The sequence below is a fragment of the Panicum virgatum genome, chromosome 7N (genome assembly GCF_016808335.1).
Source record: "Panicum virgatum strain AP13 chromosome 7N, P.virgatum_v5, whole genome shotgun sequence".
NCBI lineage: Eukaryota > Viridiplantae > Streptophyta > Magnoliopsida > Poales > Poaceae > Panicum > Panicum virgatum.
This window is the reverse complement of record NC_053151.1, coordinates 46706660-46731464: the sequence shown is the minus strand read 5'-3', so window position 1 is coordinate 46731464 and position 24805 is coordinate 46706660. Positions and strand designations below refer to the sequence as shown.

Genomic DNA, 24805 nt, shown 5'->3' with positions numbered 1-24805 from the left:
CCCATAAATATAAGGTATTCTTCGCCCTCGCCATTAATCACGGAAATCTCATTAATCTTGGGTAATCTGTCATTTATTTTTTTAAAGAAATCTGTCATTTAATACATGAGTCGCGCCAATCAGATCTTGTTCTACAAAAGTCTAGGGTCATTTTATACATGGACATCGAGAGTATTCCATGGATGCTTCTTCCACAGTTAATAAATGCATATGGGAATTGCATGCATGGACAATTTTGTGGCCGTTCGTTCAAAAAAGAAAAATTGCATGTGTGAATTTCTCTTCACCAAATATCTACTCCTACATTAGAATTACTGATCGGTAAAAAAAAGATTGCCATGCATGAACAATAGTCACCAACGCTAAATTAACAAGATTTACCTGAGAGTTGTGAAGCACTAGAGATTACAAACACATTTGCAAGTTGTTAAACTCTAGTTTAGTATGTTCGGCTGGCAGCTTCAGCCAGCCAGCAATAGTGTTTTTCTCTCACGTCAAATCAGCCCAGCCACCAGCCAGCCAGCAGTGCCACCAGCCAGCTGAACGAGGCCCTGTTCTGGATTTCCATAGCTCGCAATGGCACCACCTCTGGTCTCTGCGTGGAGGGAGGGAACGCAGGCGATCAATGCGGAGGACAGAGGGAAACCCACGCGTCCACGCCTTCCTCTGCTGCCCGCTCTGTCCCATTCGCAACAGAAATGGAAGCCCGCCTCGCTTTTTCGCAACTGCCCCACAATGCGGACAAAACCGAGCCTGCCTAAGCAACCATTGCCTTTCTCAGCAGCTTTCCCATCCTCAACGTCCTCCACTCCAGACTCAACACCACCCTTCATCTCGCATTGGAACAGAAATATCTCTACTTTGCCCAGATCTCTCGTGGACTAAAATTTCATAAGAAATATCACATCTGCGCGATTTTTCTTATGGAACACAAGCAACAACAAAGCTGAAATGTCACAAGACGAATGCATCAACCAGCTTTGACGGGAAGAACGAACGAAACTATCCAACCAACCGACTAACCGAGCAAAAAAACAACCAAGGAATCAACAGAGGCTAAAAAAACGACTAACAGAGGCATTCAGGCAAATAAATTGAGTTCGATAACGTAATCCTGCATTCCATTCCATTGGTAGATAAGATAGATAGATCGGGCAGTGCCATCCACGATCATGGCTGCCTTACAGTTGACGCAAACAGAAACATTACTACTACTCGAGATATGTTGAGACAGATCCAAACCATCCACTAGTAGATAGATAGATGGAGGCTATGGCTTCACGCGAGAGCGAGGTGGGACTCGAACCGGATCCGACGACGAGACGCCGCACCTAGTTCCTATTGGGGCACTCGCGGGCGATGTGTCCATCCTGGCCGCAGTTGTAGCAGCCACGGCCGCCGCCGCCGTTCTGGGAGCAGTCCCTGGCCATATGGCCCTCCTGTCCGCACGTGTAGCAGCCGCGGCCGCCTCCGCCCCCACCGTAGCCGCCTCCGCCGCCACCGTTGTTCTGGGAGCAGTCGCGAGCCATGTGTCCCTCCTCGCCGCACTTGAAGCAGCCCCGGCCTCCTCCACCGCCGCCGTAACCGCCTCCTCCCCCGTAGCCGCGGTCGCCGCCTCCTCCGTAGCCGCCGCCTCCGCCGTAGCCGCGGTCGCCGCCACCACCCCCGCCGTAGCCGCGGTCGCCGCCACCTCCTCCGCCGTAGCCGCGGTCGCCGCCACCCCCTCCGCCGTAGCCGCGGTCGTCGCCACCTCCTCCGCCGTAGCCGCCGCCGCGCCCGCCGTACCCACCGTCGGGGCGCTCCCCGCCGGGCTTGGAGACGTCGAGGGCTTTTGCGCGGCCGTTGCTGTCGGCGCCGACGGTGAACTCGACGGTGTCGCCCTCGTTGACGTTGGGGTAGCCGACGGCCTTGATGGAGGACTGGTGGACGAAGAGGTCCTCACCGCCGTCGTCGGGGGTGATGAAGCCGTACCCCTTGGTCCCGTTGAACCACTTCACCGTCCCGGTCACCCGATCCGCTGCCATCTCAACCCCTCCCGCCGGGAGCCCCCAACGAGGCCCTCGCTCGCAAACCCTAGATGATGGACTGGTGTGGAGGAGGAGGTGCGGGAACGATGCGAGGGGGAGGGGGGGCGACCGGGCAGCCCTTTTAGAGGCGAATCCGAGGGGGCCGGGCCGGCAGGCTGGCTGCGAAATGGAACCGGGAGGGTGGCGTGTGAAGGTCGCTGACATGTGGGACTCGTCTTGGGTGGGATCCACGTGTCAGTGAGGTAACAGACGGGTCTTGCCTTTCCATCCTACCATGCATCGCCCGCTCCCATCGGTGGGCCGGGTGCGGAATGGGAGCGGAAGGGTTTGTGAAGCTCGCTGACATATGGGGTGCTATCCTGTTGGGACCCACGTGTAAGTAGGTAGAAAGGAGGGTTTTGCCTTCGTATCCCCCCCTCCCATGCATCAGCCCCAACCTACTCCCACATCTCCAGCAATCAATGGGCGCTTCCGTTTCCAGTTTCCAAAGCCAGCTTCCGTTTCCGTTCTTGCGGCCGCGGCGTTCGGTGGAATCGCAGTCGCAGGATTGGAAGGGGACGCTAGTTTTTTCTTGTGAAAGTACGTATTACTACTGTTCTTCACGTAATGGCACGCTATGTTTTTTGATCGACACGCTAGTTTTTTTTGTATCGTGCAAAAAAGAAAAAGAAAAGACTACGAAGCCGAAAAGAAAAGAAGAGAAATGCTGCTGCTGATGCCTCTGCAGACGTTTCCATCTTGTGCATGGTAGATTGGCCGGTTCAGAGAAGCAGCCATGGCCCATGGCACTAGAGATGAAAACAGACGGGCAGACGGTCAAAGGCCGGTCAATCCTGTCCTGCCTGCGGACGCGCTGTGTCCATCTGGCCCCGAGAACGGGCCCTCCGAACACGAGTTTGGCCGTGCCCGTGATTTCCTCTTGCTGCAGCGGCAAAGCTGTGAGCTCGCGTGCGGCAGGGTGCTGTGGAGACTGGAGACTGGCATCGACAGCACGCTGCTCGGCTGCTCCTTTGGCAGAGATCACGGAAGTGAGAAGCTCTGCCACGGGCAAACACGCGCCCCTTGCAGTTGCAGTGGACGACGCCCACGACAAGCACTTGACAACTTCCATTTAGACAAAAATCGCTCCGTTTGAAGCCCAAGATTTACGGAAGGTATGTTTTTTTTTTTGCGGGCACACTGCCTCTCTAATTTTGCAATGGCCGAGTAGTAAGCTCACTTTCCGGAACTCAGCCCTGATGACAAGGTAGACGCCACATAAAGACCTCTGTTGACTCATCGTAGCCGTGCAGTTCCAGTTACAACAGAGCCGGTCGCCTCTCCGGTGGTCTCTGCTCATGAGAACAGGCTGTTGCGACATGCAGCAGCAGGCTCGTTGCGTTGTAATGGGCCGAAAGGCCGGCCCGCAGGCACACTATTAACTCTATTAGGCCGTGTAGTAGATTGGATGGGGTTGGATACAGTAAAAAAAATTGTACATTTCTCGCCTCGCGTCCCCTGCCTGCGCTTCGTCCTCCGTGTTTCTTTGCTTTTACCCTGAACCTTTCCGCTGTACCTGAAAGCCCTTCCTCGATTCATCACGGAGTCCTGCTCAAACAAATCAAGCACTGAATTAGAGCAAGATTAATGGGATGCCCCGACTGCGGGCTGGAAGCACGCGACTCGGTGGTGGACCTACCGGTAGTTAATGCAGACCAGCCAATAGGATGCGCAGGAGAACATCTTCGCCCACTTGAGCGGGCGTTTCACCAGCCGCCAGTTCCCTTCTCTCCTTTCAGCAAGTTCTCGACCCTTTATAATACTTGCTCTTAGACCCTTTATCTCCACGTGCATATACTTCGAGGATAGTTGCACACTTGTCACTCGTTTCAGTCCAAGCTCCCGGCTTCCTCAACGAAAACAACACGTGCATTATATACTACGTCTTCGTATTTCTGAGTTTGAGTTGTTTTTATTCATATAATATTAACCATGTAAAAACTCTATCCGGGGAGGAAACGGCCCCACCGTTTTTTCATTAAGAGGAAGTCACACCGGCTTACCCGGGTAGAGAAAACCCCCGAGCCCTGAGCCATGCCCGAGAGGGCAAGCCTCGCAGTGAGAACAGCGAGGGGTTTTTTTACCCCAACAGCCGGAAATTCGCTTCTGATGAGAATCGAACTCAGTACCTGTTGGGGCGCGACGCTACCGGACCGGGCTAGCCAACTGGCCGCCCGGCCTTTCGCAATATTAACCATGTTTTTGGCCCTGTTTAGTTCCCACCCCGTAAACGCAAAAACGCAAAAATTTGCGAAGGAATCTTGCTAATTTGAAGTACTAAATAAAGTCCATTTACAAAACTTTTTGCATAGATGGGCTGTAAAATCGCGAGACGAATCTAATGAGCCTATTTAATCCATAATTTGTAACAGTGATACTACAGTAACCATCCGTTAATTATTGATTAATCATAGATTAATTAGCATCATTAGATTCGTCTCGCGATTTACAACACATCTGTTTAAAAAGTTTTGTAAATAAATTTCATTTAGTACTTCAAATTAGCAAGATTCCATCGCAAAAAATTTTGCGTTTACATCTCACGGGAACTAAACACGGCCAAAAACCTGCTTCCTGCCTCCTCCAATGATATAGCGGTGCTCCTTCAATAATAAAGATCACCCAGTCACAGGAGCAGAAAACTGGGCCGTGGAGATGTACATTCTGACTAATGCAGGTTCGCGCGACCCTCACGACGTCGATCTGACACCTTTCAATCTTTCAGAAACACGAAATTAATTACAAGAAGACCGAAAGACCTTTTCTAGCTTCCAAACGACTGCAGCTGATCTAGTAAGCGTCATCACTCACTCACCCCAGAAGGCTCTTCTTCTCCCCTTCCTCCAGCCCGGCCATGGTGTCGTACAGGGGCTTGTTCTTCGTCTCCGGCAGGTAGAAGACCAGCAGCCCGCCGACGATGCCCGACGCGCCGAACACCGCGAACGGCACCCTCTCCCCGAGCACCACCACCAGCGGCGCCACGATGGCGCCCATCTGCGCCGCCTGCGCCGTGCACCCCAGCGCCGCGTTCCGCACCACCGTCGGGAACAGCTCCGCCGTGTAGATGAACAGCAGGTTGTACGTCGCCGCCACGCCGAAGATGCCCACCACGCCGCACGCCATCCGCACCACCCTGCGCGGGCGCGCATTATTAATTAATTTGCAACAGCTGCCCGTTAGTTGGCCTTCCCGATGATCCTGGAAGGCAAAATTACCTCATGATGCCTGCGCCGGCGATGAGACTCCCGGCGGTGCAGAAGACGCCGGCGAGCAGCATGGTGCCGATGGCGAGCGGCTTCCGCCCGAAACGGTCGAGGAGCAGCGCGGTGAGCAGGTAGGCGGGCATCTCGGCGAGCGAGTTGGCGACGACGCTGACGTAGAGGTTGGTCTTGAGGTTGACCACGTTGAGGCTGAGCCCGTAGTACACCACCGACGAGAGGAGGTTGATGAGCACCGAGAGCACGAGGCGGACCCGCGTGGTCCGCGACCGGAACACGTCGACGATGGAGCCCGAGGACGCCGAGCCGTCGACGCTCTTCTCTTCGTCGTCCTCGTCGTCGAGCTTGAGCGCGACGTCGTCTGGGACGGTCCTGCCGTTGGCGGCCGCGATGGCGCGGACGACGCGCATGGCGTCGTCGGCGCGGCGCCGCACGAGGTACCAGCGCGGGGACTCGGAGACGAAGGGCACGACGGCGGCGGCGAAGGCGAGCGACGGGAGCGAGGTGACGACGTAGAGCGTCCGCCAGGAGCGCGGGAAGAGCGCGGCGACGCCGGCGAGCGCGGCGATGCCGCCGGAGAAGAAGTAGAAGGTGGACATGCCCGCGGCGCCGCGGCGGGAGGGGCCGATGGGCTCGGTGGCGAGGATGAAGGCGAGGACGCCGACGCTGCCGGTGCTGAAGCCCGTGAGGAGGCGCAGCGCGGCGTAGGCCCAGTAGTTGGGCGCCAGCGCGGTGATGAGGCCGAAGGCGGCGTTGAGGACGCAGACCACCTGCAGCGAGCCCTTCCGGCCCAGGAACGAGTCCGAGAGGTGCCCGAACACGCCGGCGCCTTGCAGAAGCAGTAGCATCAGATAGAGTCAGCAGCAGAGAAGATAACGACATGTATGCTTGGTCCTACTCTAGCTCCAAAAGTAGCCCGACAGCCAATCCAGGCCCGTAAGCCAATAGGATAGGAAAGAGAATGAAACCATATAATAATAATAAAAATATTTGAAGACAAATAAAAGCCTAATTATTGTATAGCTTGGCTCTTGTTGCTTGGCTTATAGCCAAATACTTGGCTTTATTATTAGCCATGCTCTAACTAGGAGCCAAACTCTCTTCTCTTTCTCCCTTCTCTTTTCAACATCATCAAAATTACTGACTAGTTTGGCTACAAACCTATTATTATACGTGCTTTGAGATCCTTTTTTCGTCAATTGGTGAGGAAGGAGAGATGTGCTGTGCCAATCGCCGGGAGGCGGAAGAAGACAAGCAAAGCGATTTGATTGGTGACCTCCCCTGTCACGGCCGAGGTGGCGCTTGGCACGGCCGGGACGGCCACGTAGCCGAGCTACGCTAGGCAATCTGCTCCACACGTGTGCGCACGTGTCACGTCTCGCTACGCCGCCTCGCGGACCAATCAGTGGCCGAACCGGACAGACGAGAAGCATGGAGGATTCGTGACCATCTCCGCATCTGCCTTTTATCTGAACGCATATCCATCCCCGAATGATTTTTATTCTTTTTTTTTAACTGTATCGGGGAAGATCCCCACCTACCCATTTCATTGAAACTTGTTAGTTCGGTTACAAGTGATCCTCGGCATACCGAGGTTGGAGATTACAGGAGGTTTGAGAGAGAATGGAGAGGAGTCAAGAGTGTGCAATCCAATCGCGCCAAGCACTGATCTCAGCGGTGTGTCTTCTGTATCTGCAGGACCAATCATCGATGTCCTTGACAACACGGCGTAGCACTTCCGAAGGAGAGTGATCTTGGTGTTCGAAGATCAAGTCATTTCGAGCCTTCCAAACATTCCAAAGGAGCAGCATCATTATATCAAGTCGCAGGACAGTCGGGAGAGTGGTGGGAGCGCCAAAGTCCCAGGGACGTTTGAGGGTGGTGTCGGTCAAGACAAATTGCAAGCGGCACCAGACAACAAGGGCCTTGGGGCAGTTCAGGAAGAGGTGTGTGTCTGTCTCTAAAGTGCTAGTGCAGAGTTCACAATATGATTCCTCCCTGGGCTTGATGTTTCTGTGGAAGAGTCGCGCCCGCGTGTTAAGACGACTGTGGTGCAGTAGCCAACCAAAGAATTTGATCTTCGTAGGGAGACGAACGCTCCACAGCCTGGGGACGTCAGAGGACTGAGAGGTTGCGTGGAGAACATGATAAGCACCACGAGTAGTGAAAGGTTCATGTGCCACGAGAGCCAGCAATCGAGAATCAGGCACATCCTGCAGGTCGACGTGAGAGAGAGGGAGTTTTCCAGGTCCACTAGTTCCCTCCTGGCAACATGAGTTAGCCGAGGGCGCAAGTGGTGATGGAGGCCATCACACGGAATGGTTCGGACAGTGGCAATGTCGCGAACACAGTGTGAAAACAAGGCAGGGTATCGCTCGGCCAAAGGAGTGTCAAGCAACCATTTATCATGCCAGAAGGAGACCCGAACCCCGTCCCCGATCAGAACTTTGGTCACGGACCTATAGCGGGGAAGTTCGGCCAGGACAAGTTTAGACAGGTATGAGTCGGGATTACTGATAAAATCAGAACCGGCATGGGAGAGAAACCAACGTTTCCAAGGCAAGGGCTCAGCCTCATGTAGCTTGTGGACAAATCTCATCAGTAGACAGTGATTCATGTCCTCCATGTTTTTTATCCCAAGGCCCCTAGCATCGCGGCTTTGGCACACCCGCTCCCAAGACACCAAACATTTGGCACCCGTACATTTATCTTCACCAGTCCAAAAGAAGGCACGGCGCCTGGCTTCCAGCTGATTTCTGACAGTTTTTGGGAGGAGAGTGGACGACATGAAATAGATGGGAAGGCTGCCAAGCACAGCATTCACTAGGACGATGCAACCACCAGTGCTTAAGAGGCGTGCCTTCCATCCAGCTAGATACCGATCAAAGGACGAGATCAGGGGTTGAAAATCCGAAGGACGCAGCTTGTGTGGTGAGAGGGGAAGCCCCAAGTAGGTTTGGGGGAAGGAGGACAGCGTACAGCCAAGAACCGTGGCCATCTGAGCAGCAGTTGCATCGTTCACGTTCATGGGAACAAAAGTGGATTTCTGGAAGTTGATACACAGGCCGGTTGCAGTGGAGAAGTTGTCAAGAATTTGCTTCAAGGCGAGCATGGAAGGAACATCTCCTTTGGCGAGGATCAACGTATCATCTGCGTACTGCAGCACAGGGCAAGGGAGGGAGTGATCCACAGGGTGGCAGAGGACACCGTCAGAAGAAGCACGTTGGATGAGCTTCTGAAGAACATCCGCGACAATGATGAAGAGGTATGGTGACATTGGATCACCCTGCCTCAGACCACGTCGACAGGTGATCCACCTCCCGAGAACACCATTGAGCAGCACCGCCGTTCGCCCACTGTTTAGGATACGAGCAGTCCATTGTCGCCAACGAGCATCAAAACCACGGGCCTGCAGAATGGCGTCAAGGCTCGCCCAGGAAACTGAGTCAAATGCTTTTCTGAAATCAAGCTTGAGGACCGCCGTAGCAACATTCCTTTTGTGACAACAGCTGAGAAGGTCCACGGCGTAGACAAAGTTTTCAGCGATACTGCGCCCGTGTACAAAACCAGTCTGATCCGGGTCGACAAGCAGGGGGATAAGCGGTTTGAGCCGGTTCACCATCATTTTTGAGAAGAGTTTCATCGGGCAGTTCTGCAATGAAATTGGCCGAAAACCATCAGCAGATCGAACGCCCTCCTTCTTGGGTAGGAGGACGAGCAGAGCACGGTTAAGGCCATCAAGCTCAAGACTACCATCATGAAATTCATGGAAGAGTTGCAGGACGTCGTCCCGTAAGGCCGACCAGAAATGCCTGTAAAAGGAAGGGCCAAAGCCATCAGGCCCTGGGCTGGCATGAACATCCATGGCAAACAGCGCACGGGTGATTTCCTCCATGGAGAAGGGCTCAGAGATGGATGCAGAGGCGACCGTCAGAGTAGGGTAGAGAGCACCGAGATCGAAATTCCAGGCGGTATGCGTCGTACTACCAAGGAGAGCAGAATAGAAATTATGAAGGATGTCACTTTTTGCGCTGTGGGCAGTGGTGATCACCCCATCGTGTTCAAGGCAAGCAATGGAGTTGTGCCTTCGGCGCCCACTCGCAGCAGCATGGAAAAATTTGGAATTTTCATCCCATTCCAGGGCGAGGCGAGTGTGGAAGCGCTGTCTCCAGAAGGCAAGCTTCTCCGAGTGCACATCACGCAGCCCCCGGACGGCAAGGCATCGGAGAGCGTTCTCATTGGGGAGCAAAGGACGCTGCTCCTCCAACAGATCAAGGGCGTTGATCAACACCTTGGTGTCCTGTTCCCGGACGTCAATCGGTGAGAGACGACGAGACCAAGTTTTACAGGCATTCCTGCAGTGCTTTAGTCGCTGGGTGAACACCTTCCCGGTGTTCCCAAAGGCTGGGCGCTCCCAAGCCGCAAGCACGACCTAAGGAAAGAGGCGGTGATGCATCCAGGAGTTCTCAAAACGGAAGCAAGCACTCCGTGGAACATGGGTCGACGCCGAGACAAGGAGGGGGACATGGTCAGAAGCAAAACGAGTGAGCGAGCGCAGCGTGGTGTTCGGAAACACCGCATCCCAGTCAGTGTTCACAAAGCAACGATCCAGACGCACCAGAGTGGGGACATCTCGACGGTTGCTCCAAGTGTAGGCCCGATCGACAAGGGGAATTTCAATGAGCCCAAGACTGTTGATAAGATCGTTGAAGCGATTTGCCTCGGATGCGTTAAAACAGTCATTGTTCTTGTCATCTGGACGCCGAGTGAGGTTGAAATTGCCAAGGAGCATCCAAGGACCCTGAACAGTCGAGGCCACGGATTGAATCTCACTAAAGAAAGCAGGCCTGTCTTCCTGGGCAGAAGGTGCATAGACATTAGTTAGAAAGAAGCACATTGCATCGACTGACAATGTGAAGGAGGCCGTCAAAGAGAAGGGGCGTGATGACACCGCACCCAAACTGCAGATGGATGCATCCCAGGCGGTTAACATGCCTCCAGCAGTGCCCACGGAATCACGAGAGACACAATTAGAGAGGCGAGAGGGAAGGAAAGAGCTTCTTTTAACAGAGCAAGAAGAGGAGAGCTTGGTTTCCTGCAAGGTCACAAAGGACGGACGGACAGAGAGTAGCTCAGAGAGGACGTCGTCACACCGACTCTGATGGCCCAGGCCGCGGACATTCCATGAAACAAAGTACAACGTTCTGTTCATGGACAACACAAAAGGCACCAAGAGACGGAGGGACAAGGGACAACAGCAAGGTACGGAATAGAACAATTGATTAAGCACGGAACAACACATGAGCACGTACAAGTTACACCGGCCGCCTCTAAACCGGGACCCCAACCACTGCGCTGGCCGAGCAAGGCATCAGGCCGAACACGCACACAAGACAAGTACCAGACAACGGCACCAAACAACAACCAGACAACAGACCGAGCACTATCCTGAACAACAGGATCAGGATAGGCTAAACTACATCCTCTAGAAGGATAAACACAACACTGACATGAAGCCGGGCACATCAGCCCGCGGTCACCACCTCCTCCTCGGCGTCCAACAGGTCAGGGAGACCGCACACACGACCGAGGCAACGCAGCTTGTTCGTCGAGATCTTGGCAGGAGCGGGGCGCAGGAGCATGCCAAAGTTGGTGAGAGCCTCCTTCATCTGAGCAGAGGCACGTGTCAGGTCGAGCTGAGCGGCCTTGACACGCGTGGCCTTGGAAGTGGCGTCGATGTAGAAGGGGTCCTCCTTTGCGGCAAGGCGGCTGCTGCGGCGACGGACTTTGGCAATGGAGTCGTGCGCCCGTTTGCGGCGAGCACGATGGCGGCGAACACTGACTTCGTGTTCCTCCTCGAGCAGCAAGTCCTCCAAAGAGGGAGCACGCGAGGGAGAGCGACAAAGCACGTCCACTAGCTCGAGAGAAATTGACGGAGGTGGTGGAGAAGCCGGGCGCGACGGGGTAGGGAGCTCTCGGATCGTCAGCTGTGGAACGCCAGTCAAGGAGAGGGCACGTGCCAGAGCGGACACCGCGCCTTCCACAAAAGTCCACAACGGGACAGAATGGAAAAGCAAGGGGCCGAGCGAACGGCAAGTACCATGGTCATGTGAAGTTGTGCGCCCCGGGCTCGCTCGACAGACCCCCTGGCGGCCACGCGGTTGCTCCGAGCGTCCGAGCGGGTCAAAACGCGCCGATGCCGCGCGCCGGGGGGGGGAGGGGGGAGGTTGTCGAAGCTGTCATCGTCCCCCTAGTCGAAGAAGTCCTGCTCGGTGGGGAGCGGGGCGCCGTCAAGGTGCCCCCAGACCTTCACCACGCGAACCTTGGCGATGCCGGCCAGGCCGCCGCCCAAGTTGCGCATCACCAGGCCAGGGCGGACCAGAAGTTCATTGTCGAGGAGGACCAGCACCCGGACAGCTGAGTAATCAGCAATGTCCGCGCCGTAGTTGTTGTCGGGTCTATGGTCCCCAACGGTCCGGATACACTCCTTGTCGACGCAGCAGACGTGCCCGTACACTTGGAACGTGCGGGTGATGCGCTCCCGAGTCCAGTGCTCCGGCAGGTAGTTCGTCGCCGCGAGGACTGCCAGGCGACGGTAGCGACAGACGAACCTGAAATCCGCCTCCTCGTGATGGATTAGCCGCAGAAGATGGCCCTCGTGGAAGAAAGGGCCGCGTCGCAGCGTCTCCTCCCGAAAAAGGGGGTGCCTGAACACCACCATCATGGTCCCATAGGAAGATGGCGCCGGCCGGACGGGAGGGTCGCCGCCACGTTGCTCCAGGGCAGTGCGGATGAAGAACCCTGGGTCAGCACACTCAGGCTCGACGAAGGCGTAAGCGAGGCGCCGGCAGGGCTCCATGTCCACTGGGGGCATGTGGACCTCAACGAAGTCATGTCCGTTGGCGGCAGCATCGCTAGCATGGGTGGGAGAGCGAGTGGGGATGAAAGGTGTGGCGGCACGCCAAGCACATCGGGCGTGGGGGCGGCGAACGGTGGAGGCTGTAGTAGGAGGGGTGTCATGGACAAACCGGACTGCAGGAGCGCGGCGCTGCTCCCCGTGAGCATGAGGGGAGAGAGCGGGGGAGTGGGTGGTGGGGGAAAGAGGGGAAGGCCCGGAGCCCGTGTATCGCCGGTCCACCGTCGGGGAGCGCCAGGACGCGGAGTCTCCGGACCGTGGTCCGAACGGTGCAGGCGCTCGTGGACAGGGCGGCAACGAGGAGTCCTCGCTGGAGGAGCGCAACGCACGCCGAGCGACTCCCGCCCAGAGGACTGACGGCCCCGCCATGGAGCACGCTGTGCTGCGGTGGCCGTAGCGGAGGCACTGCCGGCACCTGACTGGGTCTCTGCACGCCTCGACGTGGTGATCGGTCGAGAGGCACCGGAAACACTGGTTGTGGGAGGGAGGCACTGAGCGAGCACGACGATGTTTGTTGCCATCCGCGTTTTTTATAGGAGAGGGGGCGGAGGAGAGCAAAGCGAGGAGGTATGGTCGCGCCGCACTCGGATTAGACGCCTGATGCGAGTCGACGGCGAGCGGCGCGGAGATGGTGGGGTGGGCGAGGTGACCTCCGTTCGGCGCGCTGGAAGCAACGCCACCGGACAGAGAGTGAGTTGACAGAGCGCTGCGGGGTGATGAATGCACCAGTTCACCACTGAATATCCGGAGAGGAGGAGTGGCAGTAGGCGATCTATTTCCCTAGATATCAGGGAGATCTCTCGGAGCAGCAATGGCGCACTCACTGACAAGCCGTTGGGGCAGCGGCGCTTCTGACAGGAGGTGGGGGAAGAAGTGAATGTCGCCTTCCTTGGCTTGGCGGGAGGATGTGGGGAGGGTTTCGCAAGGTGGGCCGCCATGGGCCAGGGAGGTGGGGTGCCCGGCCCATTCCAGGGAATCCGCATTTCGAATTCCAGGGGTGACGACATCTTCCCGTTCAACTCCAGCAAGGTCACCGGCGGCCATGGCGGAGGCTAGAGATGGGAAGAGGAGCAACGAGACATCCCCGACCTTGCACCTCCCCCGCGTGACAAGGAAGGACACAAGGTTCTTGGTGGCCGCACTGGCAGAGAAAACTCCAAGACCACAAGACTGATCCTCGAACCGGTGGGGAGCTCTGGAGAAACGAAAACTCAGCGCGTTCTAGACTTGGAGCAAGGAAGGAGTGCAAGAGCCTTTCTCCGGTCGAATCCAGAAGGTAGCCCCCCTCGGCGCCGGTTGACCCCTAGGGGCGGGGACGACGAGGTGATGAAAATGCAACAGAGCCAAGTCGTAGAAGGGCATACCTGTGTTCAACGGGTAGCGGCGTTGAGTTGCTGGGAGTCGACATGCCCTGGGGGAGGAGCAGGAGCCCAGAGCATCACGAGAGATGCAAGTCCCACCCGCCACAGCTGACGGCAACACCAGTGGAGGAGGTGGCTTGGACGGAAGGGGCCGACTCCGGCCACGGCGCCGAGAACAGGGGTGGAGAGGAACAGTAGCCCCAATCGGAGCAAAGCAGGGAGAGATGGATTCAGGCGTTGGGAGGAGAGGTGGGAGGTCGGAGGCGAGACGAGGGTAGCTGGGAGACGACGGAGGGGCGGCTGCGGCCGGAGCGCAAGGAGCGCTCATGCCCCCCCTCCTAACAATTGATCGCAGTATGTGGTTGTAATGATTTTTATTCTGATACGTGTTAGTACTGTTTTGAAGAAAAAAGAAGTAATGCGTACCCCAGCTCCCCCGCGTGTGGAACTGTAGGTGTGCAGGGTACTACAGGAGATATCGATAGTTGTATATATATACTATATATATACATATATGACTAAAGTATCATCACCATCATCGTCAGAGCGACAAGTTGCTCAGTTAATAAGCGGCAAGAGGCCAAGGATTTGAATTCCACCGATTCCGACCGGTAACCGGCCAAACCGGACCGGTATACCGGTACCGAAGCCCGGCGGTTACCAGAGACCGATCGGAAATTAAAACCCTGATCTGATCTGATCTGATCGATCCGATCTGAGTGACTGAGTGTGCATCCGTCCACTGTCCGGATCCTAACATTGGTCCACAGCCACAGGTAGTGGATGCAGCGGGATGCTAGGATCAGGCGGAAAGATTCCTCGGTATATCTGGCAGCAGCCGCGGTGACGATGGTAAAGGGTATATAAAACCACGTCGCTGGACGGGACATGCGCATGCCACTGGTGGATCCAGGCATGCTTTGGATTTTACTTTTGGAGGTTCATGGAGACATGGACAAGAGCCATAGGAGAAGAAAAAAAAAGTACTCCTAGGTAAGGTTGGGAAAAAAAAACTCGTAACTCGCTAGCTCACTCGACTCGCTCGTTAGTAGCTCGGCTCGAGCTCGACTCGTTTTATAATGAGGCAATTCGTTTTATAACAAACCAGCTCGTTTTATAATGAGTTAGCTCGAGATGGCTCGATATCCGGCCCTTTTAGCCGCGAACTAAAACTAAAGTGCAGCCGCTCTTTGACTTGTGCTCCAGCGCTTTGGATCGTGTTCTCTTGTTGCGTAGCCCCCGTGATGCCGCCGCCTACCACACAGACACAGATTATACTGGCGACAACAATATACTAGTATCAATCAATCAGTAGTGATCCGCGATCCAGTGCAATACCATCCCGCTCACGTCGCTGCTGCTGCTCGCGGCTCGCCTACCGGCTAATTCTACTCCTATTCTAGCGTCCCCGAATACGATGGGACTTGAATAGTTAATCCCGCTGGAACCGCGGCGCCCGCTCGATCCGAGAATGATTGCCAGGGCACGACCTGCCGGAATAATCCTTAATTGCACGCCTAATTGCCCAAAATTAAACTACTCTCCGACGTGATTGGAGATGCGAGGTGGGAAATTAACTGACCGATCATGCAGCCGGCGAAGAAGACGGCCTGGACGAGCCCGACCTTGTAGCGCTCGCCGCAGACGAGCCCCCACTCGGCGACGGTGGACGACGCGGCGCCGCCGGCCCACTCCCATCCGGCCGCGGCGCCCGCGCACGGGTCGCCACCGCCGGCGCCGCCCGCCGCGGCGCAGGCCATGGCGGGCTCCCGGTCCGCGAAGATCATCACCATGGTGTGCAGCGCCTCCAGCGCCCACGCCGCCGACACCAGCACGAAGTGCCGCAGCTGCCACCGCCCGAACTCCCCCGCGTGCGCCGACAGCGCCTCGTCGATGCCCACGCGCCGCCGGCCCGCCGCCTTCGCGCCGGGGAGGAGGGGCTCCGTGGACATGGCTGCTGCTGGCTGGCCGCGCGACGTCGCTGCTGCGTGCGCGTGCGTTCCGGGCGCCGGGCGAGCCGCGGGGCGGTTATTTGTAGCTAGCCGAGGCCGCCGGCGGAGGCGGAGCCAAGCATGGTATTGGTACGAGCGCGCGCGTCTGTTCCCGCCGTGTTTGTTTCACGGCGCCCGTCCTCGCCGGCTTCCTGGGTTAATCCACAGTTGTTGTGATGGATGCGCGCGATGACCAATTCACCCTCCTGGGGGTAAAAAAAAAAAAAAGGAAGCCCTTCATCGCCCCGGTGCGTCGTATCTGGACGCTCGCTCGCGCCTGTTTCGTGCCGTTTGCAGCGACTCTCGACGAGACGGCTTGCTTCCAATGCTTCGGAACGTGTCGAGATCGAACTGATCCGGCTCCCAGTTACCTGAGAGCGCTGTCGATTCCGAAAGGAGCCGCAACGACGATTGGATCTGGAGGAGGATCGAGAAGGATGTTCGAGGCCAGCGAAGTTGGAAATATGGTTGTGCTGCATCTGCGCGCCCACAATTCGGTGTGCATCGTCACTCTCACGATTGGAGGCGGAGGCCACGCGACGGAGTTAACCATGAACAGTGAACAGCAACAGCCTGGTCAGTAGAAGCACTGTGGTACAGTGTGTGTGGCAGCTCGTGTTCACCGCCTCTGGTCCTCTTTAGATACTACTAACGCATAATTTGGTGCAGACGAATGTCCTTGAACTATCTGTCTGACTTGAACCCTTTAGCTAGCTCTAAAAGCAAGCAGAAGTGAACTTTAAATTATCATAACATCGTGCAGTTTAACAGGTTGATTTTCACCACGTTGGCAGCCGCGTCATTTTCCCATGACATGTTTGCCTCCTCACAAAGAAAAATATGAATGAAAAAAAGGAGAAATAAAATCGGCGATGCAGCAGCTAGCATGCATGAGTTTTGCGGTTATCAGGTAGGTAGCTAAGATATCTCTGTTTCCGATTCTACTGTTTGGAGGCAAAGCAGCGAGCACTGTCGCCCCGTGCCGTTAGGCGGAATCGTGCCTGGGGATATGCTGCTGTGGCCTGTGGGGATCCCTACCCTTTTGGCCCCGTCGTCGCAACGTACGGCTCCATCTCTTGTGGGCGATGGCTAAGCCACCAGCGATTTGCTGTGTGCCTGCGCATCATCTTGGACCAGCGCATGTGTTGAGAGAGACGAAACGTGAATAGTTGGCAAATCATCTCGCGGAACACGCGGTGGGACGTCGACAGAAAAGCCAGTGTCTCCGTCGACCCGCCGGATCCGGTGATGATCCCTCGGCCCGCGCTCCAAAGCTCACTCCGGTGATCCGGTGATGGGATGCGCCGCCGCCGCACTAGTTGAAAAAAAAAAACCCCTCCTCGTCTGTCACGGAAACAGTTTCGGCACTGCGCTGCAGCCTGCAGCAAACGGCCGGCCGGATCAGATCGGATCGGATCGCGCTGCTGCTGCGGCACGGCCTGGCGTGGACCGATCGGTCGGTCGTGGCGGCATGACGGCTCCGCTTGGCGCCATGCCGCCATACTACTACTCCTAGCACCTTGCAGAGCTTCGTCATTGCCTTGCCCCTCGGTCGCCGATTGGGGCGGCGATTTGGTGCGCGACCGGATGGCGGCGGTGAGCGGACAGCGGAGGCCGTGGCGTGCGGCGAGGTAGGGGATGGCGGTGCCGCGCCCCGAAGCCGCTCGGGTCCGGGCGTCACACCAGAGGGGGAGGGCTAGAGAGATTTTGAAGTGGGCTGCATCCTCCTCGTCAGAAAGCATGCACACAGCAAGGTCGTTTTATTCCCCCACGGCAACGTCTAGTAGGGAAGGATCCCAAGGGCCTTGCCGTACTCCACCACGTCCTGGTACACCGCGTCCAGCGTCTTGTACCTGAACTCGAACCCCTGCTTCACCAGCTTCGCTGACGACAGCTTCACTCTCGGCTTCTCCAGGAGCTCGCCGCCGGAGCTGCAAGTTCAGTCATAGCAAGCGGCGTGTTATCACTGGGGCATGGGCCAGGGGCCCAGGGCAGCACAACCGTGCCTGCGTGCGATCAAAAAATAAAAGCAGCCTTGCTCTTACTCCTGGCCTATGTTCACGGTGTACTGCGGGTACTTGTCCGCCAGGAACCGCGCGATCTCGACGACGGTGGTGACGAAGCTGCTGCAGATGTACCTCCCGGACGCCGCCGCCTCCGCCTCGGCCAGGAACACCTCGGCACGGCACAGGTCGTCCAGGTCCACGACGGGCACCCCTCCAAACGACTTCTCGATGCCTTTCAGCATCGCCAGCGCCGCCTCGTCGCCTAGAGTTTGATTGTTCATCACACATATCAACTGAGAAGCCGTTGATGAAGAATTTTAGTTTTCGCTGCTGCTGCAGCAGCAGCATCGTCATCTTCTCGCCGGGTGGTCTCACCGGATAGCATGGAGAGGCTGGCGGGGACGCTCGTGTACACCTTGGGCGCCGGCGACGCGCCGACGGTGAGGACGGGGCACGCGATGGCCAGGCTCAGGCCGTGCTCCTGCGCGAACCGGAGCGCCACCTTCTCCGAGAGCACCTTGGAGACGACGTACCCCTGCAAGCCAACATTTGCTGGGCTTATCAATCTCATGAATCAACCATGTTCCGCACTGATGATCTGACAGGCTTCGAAGCGCGCACCCAGCTTGGTGGCTTCTCGGCGGCGACCCAGTCCAGGTCGGACCAGGACTCCTCGTCCAGCTCGTGGCCGTCGCCCTCCAGCGGCCGGATGCACACGGAGGAGGCCGCCGAGGTCAGGACCACGCGCCGCACCGTCCCCGCCTTGGCGCACGACCTCATCACGTTCAGGGTCCCGCGCACGGACGGCTCGATCTGGTCTCTCTGCCGTATGCACGCCGAGAACGCGACGCGAGAGGCGAGAGCCAGGGTCGGTCAGTGATTGGCGGCAAAGTTGAACAGAGAAATGCTGGTTTAGCCGCGACAGGTGTTCACCTCGGGATCCTCCGACGTGAGGTTCACCGGAGCGGCGACGAGGAAGGCATAGTCGCAGCCGGCGACGGCGTCGTCGAAGCTGCCCTCGTCGTCCAAGTCGGCGCTGAGGATCTGCAGGGGGCCGAGCGCCTGCAGCTCCATGAGGTGGGAGTTCTTCTGCCTGTCGTCTGCATATAGTGTAGTATAGATTACTCGTTACAGCAGTCCATTAGTACTTCAGAGTTTCAGTGATCAAACCAAATGCATCGGGAGCAGGCGATTATTTGCCCTCAAGTTACTCACAAACAATCCGTACGCATCAATTTCTTCCAAACAATCCATACGCAACTAACTAAAGTAAAAAAAAAACAGAGAAGAAACAAAGCTGCAGGGAAGCAACGCAAACCGGGGTTTCTGACGGTCGTCTTGACGGCGTATCCCCTCTGCAGCAGCATCTTCACGAGCGCTGAGGCGATGTACCCGTTCCCTCCGGTGACGCACGCCGTCCTCACGCCGCCGGTGGCCGCCATATCTGTAACATCCCGGGATGAAGACTTCAAAAATCGGAACCTCCGGGTTCAAAAACCGGAACTTCCGGTTTTACTCTGCTTCGTGGGCAGAGCACGAATCGCGGCGCGCCGCACGTCGCCACCGCCGCCGGCCATCCTCGCGACACGCGCCGGCCATCCTCGGCTGCCGTGCCGCCCCCTCACTCCTCTCCTCGCCTTAAGGCCCGACTGGCCCCTTCCCCTCAAACCCTAGCTCCTTCCCCGTCCCCCATTGCCGTCGCCGTCCGAGCTCCGCCCTCGCCGTCGATTCGTCGTCTCCGGTGAGCCGTGGCTCGATTGCTCACGTGGGGAGCATCTTCTCCTTCTCCTCGCTCGATTCCCCTCCTTACCCGGCCTCTTCATTCGCCGTGCAGAGCCCCCGGCGAGCTACTCCGCCCGCCGCCGCTCCTCTCCGTCGCGCCGCCGCCTCGTCGCCGTTCCTCGCCGTCTGCCACCGGGGTGAGCTTCGCCTTGCTGTGGAACACCCCGTGCGCGCCTCCTTTGGCCCGCTCCGGCCCTGCTCTGCCGCCGGAACACAGCCGTGCCGCCGCTGCGCCATGATCGCCGCGTCGAAGTCGAGTCGCGGACGGTCCGGCTATCTGGAGAGGACAGTCCGCCAGTGACCGGCTGAAACCGGAACCTCCGGTTTTGTCAAACCGGAACCTCCGGTTTTGTCAGAGTTGCATATCCAAAATGTTATTTCCTGTACATCTTTTCGCGCATATCATTTCATGCAGTTTATTTTATGCATAAGCATAGCATCGCACTAATGCATGCATTTCATTCATGCATTATAGTGACCGAACTGTCGGAGAACGAACCCGTTGAGCCTGCCGAGTCCGTCGAGCCTGAACCCGGAGTCCAGTTCGTGGTCGAGCCCGAAGTTAACCAAGGCAAGCAGCTAAGCATATGTCCTTGCATCTATTTAATCTAATTGAGTTTAGTTATCTCACTCGGGTAGTATTGGGTTATATAGTATGTATGTATTGCATTCTTGTACCTATTTTCATGCATTATCCTTCCTTGATTCGTTTATTCATATCCTTGGCACCAGTTAGACAGTTAATAACTTAATCTGACTAGATGCTTAGCCCTGCTTAGAATTCTTATATCGCTTGCTAGGAAGGAATGTCTTGTAGTGTCACACTTATTGTTTATCCTTGTTGCATTGGTTCGGCTTGGTGGTAAGAGTTTGGTAGTATCGAGATTCAAGCGGAATAGTAGGGCCTAGAGAATGAAGTCACATGGGCATAGTCCGCTTGGATTGATTAAGGACCGAGTGGATAATGTTGGTTTTGAGCACCTTTCCGTGCTACCACATATCCAATATAATGGTACGGATGAGCCAATTAGCTTCTTTGACTTGATCATTGGGGCCCGGTCCCAGATACGTGGCCAAGGGCTATGCAGGGAGGCTTAGTGTGTCCCCGGGTGGAACTATGTGTACGAAAATTTAGAGATGTCCCCGGTGGAACTAAGTCTCCACGCGCAAGCTGGGCGTACCCTCAACGGTTGAGACTTGTTGGGAACGGTTGACGTGAGTACCCCCTTACCCGACGTGATCGGTTGGGTGAGTTGCATGGTCCTCGCGTCGTGTGGGTAAAGTAGTACACCCTTGCAACCCTTGCAAGGTTTGAATCAATTCGAATTGCCGCGCTCTCGGTTATGAGCACGCTCTTTATCCCATGAACTCCTCGTAGAAATGCGGACATGTTGGAGTGTGTTTCAGTAACTCGGGAATAACTATGTTATTCTTAATATGTTCTACTAAAATTTAATGGGGGTTCGGGCAACTTTAATTAATTTTGCTAGGTGTTAGTTTAGTGAGCTCATGCTTATGTAATAATTACTTAACTTTAAAGCTTTAACTTGAGCTTTTGCATGATCCTTGTTTATTTAATCGCGTAAGTCTTGCGTGTACCTTTGTACTCAGGGTGCTTCTAACCCTAGTTGCAGGTGAACCGGAAGTGGTGTTCGGCCACTTCTACCCCGCCGTTCCAGCTACGGGGGAGGAGTAGGTCGTTGAGGCTGGGATGGTGTCCTTGAGCAAGACATCATCATCATAGTAGGTTTTATCGTAATCGAACTCCGTGAGAGCATGTAAATATAATAATCTTTAAGTTTCTAAATAATGTGGCTTTCGTGAGCTCAAGGCTTGTAATGGAGATTAGTTTGAACCTTCCTATGTTGAACTTGTAATATTAAGTTTCGAACTCTAGTAATGTAAAATTGTTCTTTGTGGTTCTTTGGTGATGTATTCGATTGTAAATGGTATGTGTATATACTAATTCTGGGCGTATGTTAGAGCACATACCGGGACTACCGGATTTAATATTATTTTAGGCGAATGACGTGTCGGTTATTCGTGTCTCTAGATGTGGGGTAACACGTGGCACGCTCTCTGGCAAGCACGTGTTAACTCTCATCTGAAAGATAATGACTGACGGTTCGTTTAAAATCGTATTAAATTGGGCGGTTCTCACATAATCGGCAGTGAGCGAGAGTGAGGACTAGCACCCAGAATACGAGCTGCGGAGATGAGAGGCTGCGGTTGCTCAGGTAACCCGTAATCAGCAGCCTGTTTGGCTGAACCTAATTGGCGCTGGGCTGGAGCAGCGCAGCTAGCCACTAGCTGCGAGGGGAGTGGGCGACGAGTGGAGGGGCCACCTATGTACAACCGCTAGTTTTACAACGGCTAGTTCACATATGGGTTTTTTTATGCCACATTGACTAGTAAAAAAGTTTACTTGTGTACTAAGTTCACAGATTGGCAAACTGGTTCATGACAAAATTATTTCAATAATGATCACCTTCCCGTTGCCAACACCGGGGAACAAAAACCGACACACACACACACACACACACACACACACACTAAGAACATACACACAGAGATAAGTGATGGGAGGTCCTAGTGACCAAGGTATGTGCATCTCATGACATTCTTGTGGTTCCTTTTGATCTAGAGATCTTAGAATATCTAACAATGGCATCAAGAGCAAGGTTTAGCATCAGTTGGAACCCTACCTAAAGTAAAAACCCCCAAAAATTCCCCACTGCTCAAACCCTATGTAACACCCGGTTTATAAAAGAACATAAACCGAGCAATCATATACGTGCCAGGATCAAGTCACACGTATATACAACAGAATGAACAGTATATCATAGCACATATCACGTAAAAAGATATAATAAAGTGAATACGAATGTTATTTATTACATTAATGACAAAATGTCTGATACAACGGAAGCGAAGTACAAATACGATAAAACTCTCCGAAGCTGAGCAGGGCGCCACAGGGACGTCGACTGGGAGACGAACGCCTAGAAGTCCTCGTAGTCCTGGTAGCGCTGAGCGAACTCCCTCGCGTCGGCAGAAACTGAGCAGCAGTAGCGTATCCAAGAGGAAAAAGTAGAAAAGAGGCAAGAGTGAGTACACAACTTGTACTCAACAAGTATAACACAAACTATGAGGCTCTAAGGTTGGCTGACTGACTGCATTAGCTTTTAAGTCTTGGCAAAATTTTATTAAAGCTATTTACTACAAGTTGATGAATTACCATTAACCCAGTTACATAGTAATTGATCAGTATTAATTATGTAATTACTGAGAACCATATCAAAACCACCAAGGTAACCCCGAGAGGCACCTCCCTCGTCGGAAGGAGACAACCCCACTAATCAAAAGGAGGATCTGGGCCGCTCATGACCGTGAGCACGGCTAGTATACCAGTTTTACACTCTGCAGAGGTTGCACATCTTTACCCACAAGTCGTGAGCTACGCTAGTTGTTCATCACACTTCCTTAGGTGAGTGACTAGCAAACTCACTACGAGGCCGTTACAAAGGACACGTTGGTAAGGTGTAACCGCTAAGGAATCAGGCTCCGCAACGATGGTAACCACCTCGAGGGGTACGCAAACCCAGCCTCGTAGCCTGGCCACCATTGAAGCTCACCACCCCCCATGCCTCGTCGGTAAGTTACTCCCAAACTAAAATGACCTAATTAGTAAGCCAAGACCGTCCCATTCCAGTCTTGTGGTAGCGCTGTTGTCCCAGGTTGTCGCTCTATGAACCGGTCCTTATGGAGAGTGGCCAACCAGGCAGTAAGCATCGTGCTGGCCCCCTAAACCATGTTTCTAACAAAACCAATTTTAATGAGAAGTGAGCCACTCAAGCCACACAGAGGGCCACTCTCAGAATTAAGTTGCATATACCATTAATCAAATTAATTAAAAAGGACCATTATGTGTTATAGCGCGGCACCTAGCACAACTAACCAAAATGCAACTCAAAGGTATATATAAAGGATATAAGGTGGCTAGGAAATCCTTATAGGCATACAGTATTAAAATGCAGTATGAAAATGTATTTAAAAGTGATAGGTTGTTCATGTTATACTTGCCTTCCTCGTACTGCTCCTGCTGCTGCTCAAACTGGTCAGAAGACGGCTGCTCCGGGTACTGGTACTGGGGCTCCTCCGGTAGCTCAACGTCTACTCACGAACACATGGCCAAAAACAAGGCACAACATAAACATACATGCAAACAAATGCTAACACTAAGGAACAATACATCAATACATAAAACAGCACCCTAAACTAGTCTAAAACTATTCTATGCATTACAACGATTGCGTGGATATAAAGAACGCCTAAAATGGAGCTAAAACGCATATTCTAGGCTAAAAACCAGTTTCAGGGACCTAATTGTAAGAAAACTGGAGTTCCAGGGGGGTTTTCTGCAAAAACCGAGGGCCTAAATGTAAATAAAGGTTAGACTCAGGGGCTAGCGCATAAAAACTCAAGGGCTGGACTGCGGGCGCTAATTTCAGAAAGCTCGGGGGTTAAAACGTTAAAAACAGGACCTATGCTGAATTATTTTTGACTAAAGCTGGACCGCGGGTTGATATTAACAAAAGTCAGGGGCTCTTTAGCAAAATGGCTAGGCGAAGGGGTACGTTCAGATCTGGGCCGTCAGATCCAGATCTGGTGTCTAGGATCAAAGGGGGTCGCCGTTCTAATCAGGGCCGTTCATTCTAGATCGAACGGATCGAGGGGATTGGGCGCGCTGGGCGGCGGCGCAACCGGTGGCGCGCGGCGGCGCTGCGCGGAGGCTTGCCGGAGTAGGAGGATTGGGCGCTACCGAGGGTCTTTTGGCCTGAGGTTTGGTGCAAAAGAAGGAGCACGACATGAGTAATCCACTGGAGTGCACTGGGTGGCTAATCGAGGCTCAGTTGTGGCTCGCCGTGATGAGAGGCGGCCCTGGTCACCGGCGTGGGGTGCGCGGCCACCTAAAGGGGTGCTACCGCCTACGATTTCTAGTTCAAAACGAAGGACAAGGATAGGCGAAGCTCACCGAGCCTTGGATTTCAAGCAGGGAAGCCGTGCGGGCGCTGACGTCGAGGTCCGGCGGCGAGGTTGACCTTGCGCACGCGGAGGAGGCTGTCGCAGGGGTCGGGGTTGGAGAAGTAAGGCCTGAGGAGACTCCTGGCAGCCCGGCGGAGCTCCTGCGGTGCTCGGCGAAGGCAGGGAGGTGGTGAAGCGGCGTGGCCACGGTGGGTATGCGGCGGCGCAGAGGCACGGCGAGGCCGAGCGGCGCGGTGCGGCGCTGGATCTCGGCTGGGACTGCGGAGGGGAAGGATGTGTGCGCAGAGGGGGGGGGTTGGGCGTTTAAAGTAGGGAGGCCGGGGATCTCGGCTGCTGCTCGGAAAGGTAGGTGCGGCGCGGGGATTTCGGGCGGAAGGTACGGCCGGTTGCGTGTGCGCGGGGGAGGCAGAGGAGGGAGA

At 55.1% G+C, this 24805-nt stretch overlaps 3 protein-coding genes across 3 annotated transcripts; all 3 read right to left on the bottom strand.

The window, feature by feature from the left end:
• Positions 1 to 1094: 1094 nt before the first annotated feature.
• On the bottom strand, positions 1095 to 2113 carry LOC120680544 (glycine-rich protein 2-like). The gene has a single exon (XM_039962040.1). It carries the CDS (start codon positions 2022 to 2024, stop codon positions 1332 to 1334), a length of 693 nt encoding a protein of 230 aa, XP_039817974.1. The 5' UTR covers positions 2025 to 2113; the 3' UTR covers positions 1095 to 1331.
• Positions 2114 to 4645: 2532 nt separating this feature from the next.
• On the bottom strand, positions 4646 to 15724 carry LOC120683495 (organic cation/carnitine transporter 4-like). The gene is made up of 4 exons (XM_039965571.1): positions 15144 to 15724; positions 5282 to 6113; positions 4882 to 5199; positions 4646 to 4784 (listed from the first exon to the last, which is right to left on the bottom strand). The coding sequence occupies exons 1-4, from the start codon at positions 15511 to 15513 to the stop codon at positions 4757 to 4759; spliced, it is 1548 nt and encodes a 515-aa protein (XP_039821505.1). The 5' UTR covers positions 15514 to 15724; the 3' UTR covers positions 4646 to 4756.
• A 1581-nt stretch (positions 15725 to 17305) lies between these two features.
• On the bottom strand, positions 17306 to 21649 carry LOC120682924 (anthocyanidin reductase ((2S)-flavan-3-ol-forming)-like). The gene is made up of 7 exons (XM_039964937.1): positions 21507 to 21649; positions 18877 to 19002; positions 18492 to 18658; positions 18180 to 18380; positions 17934 to 18093; positions 17598 to 17820; positions 17306 to 17483 (listed from the first exon to the last, which is right to left on the bottom strand). Exons 2-7 carry the CDS (start codon positions 18998 to 19000, stop codon positions 17333 to 17335), a joined length of 1026 nt encoding a protein of 341 aa, XP_039820871.1. The 5' UTR covers positions 19001 to 19002; positions 21507 to 21649; the 3' UTR covers positions 17306 to 17332.
• Positions 21650 to 24805: the final 3156 nt, after the last annotated feature.